Raw genomic sequence first — 7,944 nt, forward strand, 5'->3', positions numbered from 1 at the left:
TTATCCATTACGAGCAAAATCTGAGGCGCTTGCTGCCTTTATTGAATTCAAGAAACCCGTTGAAACCCAATTTGATAGGAAAATAAAAACAATCAGATCTAATTGGGGTGGGGAATACCTTTCTTCTCTCAATTCTTGCATGACCATGGTATTGTTTTTCAACACTCCTGTCCACATACTTCCGCTCAGAACGGAAGAGCTGAACGCAAGCATAGGCACATCGTGGAGATGGGTCTTACGTTACTCGCCCAAGCTGCAATGCCACTGAAATTTTGGGTTGATGCCTTCCAAGCTTCAGTCTATTTGATCAATAGACTTCCCACACCAGTCCTAGCAAACAAGTCACCCTTTGAAGTCCTACTGTCTAAACAGCCAGATTACAGCTTTCTTCGAGTGTTTGGCGCAGCCTGTTTCCCATGTCTACGCTCTTACAACACCCACAAGTTCCAATTTCATGCTCTCAAGTGTGTCAATCTGGGGTTTAGTGAAACCTTTAAGGGGTACAAGTGCCTTAGCTCCGCGGGGAGAGTGTATATTTCTCACCATGTCACTTTCAACGAGACTGATTTCCCTTTCCGAAATGGTTTTCTAAACACGCACAACTCAGAACTTCAGGCTGAAACATCATATACAGGGTGGTCTCACTTGCCATATGTTGCACCTGAACCCGTACATACCAGCAGTACCTTTACTGACGACGCCCCTGCAGTAGCACCACCTGTCGTCTCCTCTTCTAGTCACACTCAGGTATCATCTTCCTCATCTTCCTCACTTTCACCTTGTACACCTCACGCTACTTGCCCTGTTGCTTCATCTATTGGTTCTCAGCTATCTTCCAGCAGCTATCACTCACCTCAACCTCCAGCTCCGCCCAAACCAACTCACCCCATGGTCACTCAGTCCAAGCATGGCATCTACAAACCCAAAGTGTACCTTGGCCAAGCAAAATGGACTCCCAATAGTGATGAACCTGCCACTGTAGATGACGCCTTACAACATGAAGGTTGGCGAGCTGCTATGCAAGAGGAATTCCGTGCCTTGACAGACAACAAAACTTGGACTCTTGTCCCTCACCAAGATCATTACAATCTTGTCGGCAACAAGTGGGTTTTCAAAGTAAAAACCAATTCTGATGGTTCCTTTCAGCGGTTCAAAGCTCGCCTAGTTGCTAAGGGATTTCACCAACGGCCTGGCATTGATTTTGGTGAGACTTTCAGCCCTGTGGTAAAAGCCTCTACTGTTCGGATAGTGCTTACAATAGCTGTCTCTATGAATTGGGAGATTAGACAGCTCGATATCAATAATGCCTTCTTAAATGGCAGCCTTGAGGAAGATGTTTTTATGGCCCAGCCACAAGGTTTTGAAGATCAAAATAAGCCTCACCATGTGTGCAAACTCCACAAGTCATTATATGGACTGAAACAAGCACCTCGTGCATGCTTCGATAAACTCAAACAAACCTTGGTTTCATGGAACTTTATTAATTCGAAGGCAGATAACTCGTTGTTCTTCTATACTCACAACAAGATCAAGATATTAGTCCTCATATATGTGGACGATATTATCATCACAGGGAACAATTCAAAAGAAGTACAAGGGTTCATAGCTGCTCTCAATAAAGCCTCTCCCTTAAAGATCTTGGACCTCTAAACTTCTTCCTTGGTATAGAGGTTCATCGAGATGACACTGGGCTATATTTGACTCAGACCAAATACATTGAAGAACTTCTGACTAAGTTTGGCAAATAAGAATCTGAAACCAATCCCCACTCCTATGACTGTGGGAAGGCCAATATCTCGGACAGATGGAGAGCTCTTGCAAAATCCAACTCACTACCGAAGTCTTATAGGTGCCCTTCAATATCTCTGTCACACAAGACCGAACATAGCATACTCAGTAAACAAACTGAGTCAATTCCTTCAAGAACCAACCAGCACACATTGGAGTGCTGCAAAAAGAATTCTGCGATACCTGAAAGGCAGTGGTAATGTTGGTCTTTACATTGCTTACAGTGAGAGTTTGAATATAACAGGATATTCAGATGCCGATTGGGCTTGCTGCCCAGATGATAGACGTTCAGTGGCTGGGTATTGTGTCTATCTTGGCAACACATTGGTGTCATGATCCTCTAAGAAACAGGCTGTTGTGTCAAGGTCCAGTACTGAATCCGAATACAGAGCCTTGGCTCAAATTACTGCTGAGATTGCATGGATTGAGTCCTTGTTACGAGAGCTGAAGTTTCCTGTTATTCAGAAGCCAATCATCTAGTGTGATAATGTTAGTGCAGGTGCTTTAGCATCAAATCCAGTGTATCACGCAAGAACGAAACACATTGAGCTCGACGTACACTTTGTACGTGACAAAGTATTGAAGAAAGAACTTGAAGTTCGATACATTCCCTCTGCAGACCAAGTAGCCGACTGCCTTACCAAGAGTCTCTCCCACACTCGATTTCAGTTTCTGGTTTCCAAACATGGAGTGTTGTCATCACCCTTTCGTTTGAGGGGAGGTGTAAAGGAAATCACATCAGCTGCTAGATCAGCACCTGCATTGGACATTCTTGATGACTCAGCAAATGACTCAAACACTCTAGAATATTCAGCCAGGACCACAAGATGAGCAAATCACCTTCTGTAACAAATTCTGGTTATTGAGAATATTTTCTATTATAAGTATATAGCAACGTGTACAAAGTCTATTGGACTCTATTTGTAATTGTATATTCACATAAAAATATATATATATACAACAACTACAGCAGTCTCGTTTTTGAGCTGCTTCTTTCCATTCATTTTCAGTCTAAAAATACCATCTCTGCATATATTTTATCTTAGCCATGTTGAACAACCTTGATCCCTGGTCATATGATGTGTGAACAACCAAAACCCTAGTTTGCATTGTGCCTAGCTTGTAAAGATCGGTCTTGATTTGATCGTCATAGGCCGAGGGTGGAATGACACTCCAACATCTACTTCTCCTAAGGCATCAATCAAATAAGGAATGATCCCCTCTCCGTATTCATTGTTTAGGCAGAACAAAAATTAATAATTGAGCTCAAGTTAGGATCCAGATACAAGTGCTCGCACCACTTAATGTCACATTTTCTTTTCTTTCTTTGGTAGTTGGTTTCCAAAAATTTGAATTTTATGAAACTTTGTGTTAGATTGTTTGACATATTTAATTTCATGTAATTGTTTTCTCTACTTGTCTCTTAAATTGTAGTTTTTCTTTTTTATAATTTTATTATTCTTATCATCAGTTTATCCGAAAAAAAATTAAGACACTAGAAAAAGGAAGAACAAGCCACAATTACAATTAATATGTTCATCAAAATCTGCTTGTTTTATATTGTTATATATTATGTAAAAATATTGATTTCTGAATAATTCGGTTTAATATTTCTTCTTTAAATATCTCTAATGGTGCGACACTAAATTACTATAAAGTATCACAAATTAATACATTTTTTTCAGTTATCTTTTTTACAGATTATTTAAAAATTATTACAAGACATGTCAAATTTCTAATTGCACCAAACCCAAATCTTAAAGAATAACAATTAATCTCTTGTAATGTCATGGGAGTGTGAGAATTTGCATGTATATCAGAGTTATATCTACACGTAACACGATTATATACGAATAAAAAATCCTACCATTTTAAATTGAGGTAGAGTTCCATCATTACTAGCATAATATTCATAATCTAAGAGTTGTGATTCTCCCTCAAGTCTTGATCTGGGCAAGTAACCTCTACAGCTGAGACTACAACAGTCTCTTGATAAGTTGTTTGTGTACCATTTGGGTCTGGAGAAGACGATCCTGGCTCCCTAAACACAAAGCTTGAATTTGTATGGACTGAGAACCCTGAAGGACTTGGCGGGCAGTTGGTGTTCGGCGATGACAAGTCAATGACGCTTCTTTCTCCGACTTCATTCTTTCTAAAAGTGTGCGAGCTGAGGTCCTTTTCGTCAAATGTTCTAAAAATGACCGCAATTCTCCTCCAAACTGATGGTTCTGCATCGGAGTTCATCAAGAGATTCCTTTGCTCGTAGAGGAACATGACAGACATATGACAAGCGCCAACGATGAAGCCACACCTGCGACGAGGAAGAGTCCCCAAAAGCTTTCCAGCCCAAGACTGTTGGATGAGAACTTGTTGTTTGGGTCTACACAGTTGGTGTCTTTCTTGAACCACAATTCTTCTATAGCCTTCATTTTCTTTCCTTCAGTCACTTCCAATATTGCCCTCGAAATATCTTGAACAAGAGGCGAGCCTTTCAGAAAAGCCTGGGATATACATGTTGAGAATAATCATATATGAGTTTATATACGAGACAAATGAATACATATGTTGGTAATAAAGAAGTAGAGGTCTTACAAAAGCAAAGCCGTCAGCTTTGAATGTTGGTTCAACCATGGTAAACTTGGAGCAATATTTTTCCATAAAAAGTTTCATGTAAGGTGTTTCATCAAAAGCAGCAGCAATCCCATTGTTTTTACTCCCATTTGCAAAGAGTTGGTATAAGTCTTCTGGAGTGTCATAGATCACAAATTGGTGATCTTCAAACCCCATTTGTTTCAATATTCCTTCTATAAAAGAACCCCGTTGAAAGCCAACTTTCTCCTTGTTCTTGAGGAGCTGGTTCACATCAGTAATGGTTGGTTGGAGCTGTTGGACTGTTAAAAGCGAGGTCAAACTAGCTGTGTAACTTTGGGTGAGTATGAGTACTACAAAGCACCATATAATCACTACAAACCTTGCCAAGTTACTCACAACTCTTTCCTCTGTAAATTTATTTAAAAAAAACAAAGCACAACAAAAAGAACATGTTAAGTCCTTCGTAAAAAAAAGGTTATGTTCAACTTGTTCAAATAATCACAAGGAACTTACTATGTGCAAAAACCATGGTTGAAAAAGAGTACCAAAAGCTTGTTCCAATTTGATGATATGGAGGGCCACGAAAGTCCTCATTTATTCGGTGTTCAAGAACCCATACTACAAACCCAACAAAAATGAAAAAACAACAACTTGTTACCCAAAGATCCCAAGTCAAAGGCTTCAAGAATGCCCAAGCATTGCCACTTCTATCATCCTTGATTGGTACTATCATGTACACACCAGACTCAGTATATGGCAATGTAAAGTCCATGTACAAGGACCTATTTGCTCTAATGGTTATGTCCCCAACTGCAGCATCCAGTTTCTGCCAAATATGTGCCATTAAAATGCTGAGTAAAAACACTCCAAAAGGCAACAAAGAAGAAGCTATCTTTAAGGACAATTCTCAAAGAAGAAAACTCTCTCTAGACAAGTCTCTCTATTTCTCACTAAGAATGATTTCAAGTTTCAACAACCAACACGTGACTAAGAACATTTATTCTCCTTATATAACATCAAGAAAAAAAACAACCAGTCTTTAACTAACTTCAACCAACTTTATCCAAGAAAGAAAACTGTTAATTGAATCAACTTCCAACAAAAAAAAATCCGTACTTGTTTATATTTAACAGTAATGTATTAAGATAAAAAGGCAACAAAAGTAAGAAACATAAAAAGTTTAAAGCTTTTACCCCATCAAACACTTGGTAGACAAAGTCGTTGTATGTGCCAGCCCTACTGCCATTGGCATTAGCAAAGGGAACATACTCGTACGAAACAGAGTAAGGCAGTGCTTCCAAAACGGCCTTGAAAACATCGATACTGTAACCTGTAACAGAATCATTTGAGAAAGGAAATGTCACATCCATAAACTCCCTAAATCCATGTTTAACCGGGACCCCAATTCGCAACTTCTTCCTATTCGTCGGGATCTGCCACCCCTTAGGAGCTGAGGTAGAGTCACCAGGCCATATTATAGGCGCCAAACTGGTATTCAAAGCAGAGTATTTGGTCTTATCTCCTGAACCCAACATTCTCTCGAGTCCATTCTCAAGCGTCCAAAACCCAACCTTTCTTTCACCACTTCTGTTGATGCTCATAGTCTCATCAAGAGAAGCAGTAAGGCCACCACATGGGCGAGGCCAATTCTGGGCGAAGCCATCAAATGGGCGAGGCCATCCCTTCTCTCGAGGCCATCAAACGGGCGAGGCCGTCCCGTCTCGCGAGGCCAACATTCCGCGAGGCCACTAATCCGCGAAGCCCTCTCGTCTCGCGAGGCCACCAATCCGCGAAGCCTCTCGTCTCGCGAGGCCACCAATCCGCGAGGCCCTCTCGTCTCGCGAGGCCCCCTCGTCTCGCGAGGACACTAATCCGCGAGGCCCTCTCGTCTCGCGAGGCCACCAATCCGCGAGGCCCCCTCGTCTCGCGAGGCCACTAATCCGCGAAGCCCTCTCGTCTCGTGTGGCCACCAATCCGCGGGGCCCTCTCGTCTCGCGAGGCCAATAATCCGCGAAGCCTCTCGTCTCGCGAGGCCACCAATCCGCGAGGCCCTCTCGTCTCGCGAGGCCACCAATCCGCGAGGCCCTCTCGTCTCGCGAGGCCACTAATCCGCGAAGCCCTCTTGTCTCGCGTGGCCACCAATCCGCGAGGCCCTCTCATCTCACGAGGCCACTAATCCGCGAAGCCTCTCGTCTCGCGAGGCCACCCCGTCTCGCGAGGCCACCGTTCTGCGAGGCCCCTGGGCCACTCCCACCATGCCCATGCGCAAGGCCGAGGGAGGCTGCGAGGCCGTCTATGGCGCCCCATGCGCGAGGCCGAGGGAGACTACGAGGCCGTCTATGGCGCCCCATGCGCGAGGCCGAGGGAGACTACGAGGCTGTCTATGGTGCCCCATGCGCGAGGCCGCACAAGGTCCCACGCGCGCACACCCCGGGAGGTCCATCAGCCCACCATCTTCTCAAGAGGCCGGCACCCCGTCACTTGACACGTATGGGCCCAAAACCCCTACTCAACGCCACGGCCAGCACAGGCACCAAGGATCCCCTTCCTCACACCTTGAAGTCCCTATGCTTAGGAGATCCAGGGCGAGTCGAATGAGACATATTTGTACGACCAAATACTAAGTACGGATACCAGTGCCAGTGAGATTGCTGGGGTAAGGATCATGGTCCGTACGTCTACGGCCATAGGACAGAGCCGACACCACGACCTCCTGCGCCACTATGCCTGCCGCCACGTATCAAACATGGGCACAGAAAAGTGGAGGAAACGTCTCCCTGACACCTGCTCATGTACGAGATGTACGTCCACGACCTCTGAAGCCACTCCCCTGACACAGTACGAATGTACCACTTGGTCCCCTGGACCACTATGTACCTAAGGCCATTAGAGCCTACTATAAAAGGAATTCTAAGACCACCTGAAAGGGGGTTGGAAATTTCACTGTAGCAGAGCCTTAAGTGTGAATGAAAGTTTAATTTCTCCATTGTTGTGATATCTCAGTTCTTGAGTTATTACTCAAGTTTTGATAGCTTTCCCATTAGCGATTTTGATTTGATAATTTGTCCAATCTAACTTCGTTGACGAGTTCTGACCGTCAACAGTTTGGCACCGTCTGTGGGAACGTTAGTTTTAAGCTACTGTTCCACCATTGTTTCCGACAAGAAGAAGATGCCGAGACGCTCGAAGCGACTGAGGGAGACGCGGGAGGTCGAAGTTCACCTGAACGGAGTCCAGCTGAAGGCCTCCATGAGGGACGCTCCTCCGCCCAGAGACGTAGATCTCCCACAAGACCCTGAGGTTCACGGGGGTGATAGGGTGGCCTCATCGCCAGCCGCTCCACCTGGAGGGAGTCCTCCAAGAGCACCGCCGGTAAACGCTGATGCGTTCCCTCCTCCAAAACCGCCGCAGGCACCGAACTCCGGCCGGCAAGACTCGGGCCCTTCTACCCGTAGGCATGACAAGCGCCCCCGGGTCCACTCCGTGAGCTCAAGTTCGAAGTCCCGGTTTTACGAAGAGGAGATACGTGAACTCCACTGCAAAAACCAAAGATTAGAAACCACC

At 44.4% G+C, this 7,944-nt stretch overlaps 1 protein-coding gene across 1 annotated transcript; it reads right to left on the bottom strand.

Annotated features, from left to right (window-relative positions):
• Positions 1 to 3,705: 3,705 nt before the first annotated feature.
• LOC133804719 (glutamate receptor 2.9-like) lies at positions 3,706 to 5,981 on the bottom strand. The gene is made up of 5 exons (XM_062242859.1): positions 5,574 to 5,981; positions 4,894 to 5,206; positions 4,381 to 4,787; positions 4,195 to 4,289; positions 3,706 to 4,099 (listed from the first exon to the last, which is right to left on the bottom strand). Exons 1-5 carry the CDS (start codon positions 5,979 to 5,981, stop codon positions 3,706 to 3,708), a joined length of 1,617 nt encoding a protein of 538 aa, XP_062098843.1.
• Positions 5,982 to 7,944: the final 1,963 nt, after the last annotated feature.

This window comes from Humulus lupulus, chromosome X (genome assembly GCF_963169125.1).
Source record: "Humulus lupulus chromosome X, drHumLupu1.1, whole genome shotgun sequence".
Classification (NCBI taxonomy): domain Eukaryota; kingdom Viridiplantae; phylum Streptophyta; class Magnoliopsida; order Rosales; family Cannabaceae; genus Humulus; species Humulus lupulus.

Bases quoted from the DNA above. Each gene is read 5' to 3' on its own strand.
- LOC133804719 (XM_062242859.1), bottom strand. From the start codon at position 5,981: ATGAGCATCAACAGAAGTGGTGAAAGAAAGGTTGGGTTTTGGACGCTT. The intron at 4,290-4,380 runs GTAAGACCTCTA...TGTATATCCCAG, and splicing joins AAGCTGACGGCTTTGCTTTT to GCTTTTCTGAAAGGCTCGCC. The intron at 4,100-4,194 runs GTTCAAGAAAGA...TCCTCGTCGCAG, and splicing joins AAGGCTATAGAAGAATTGTG to GTGTGGCTTCATCGTTGGCG.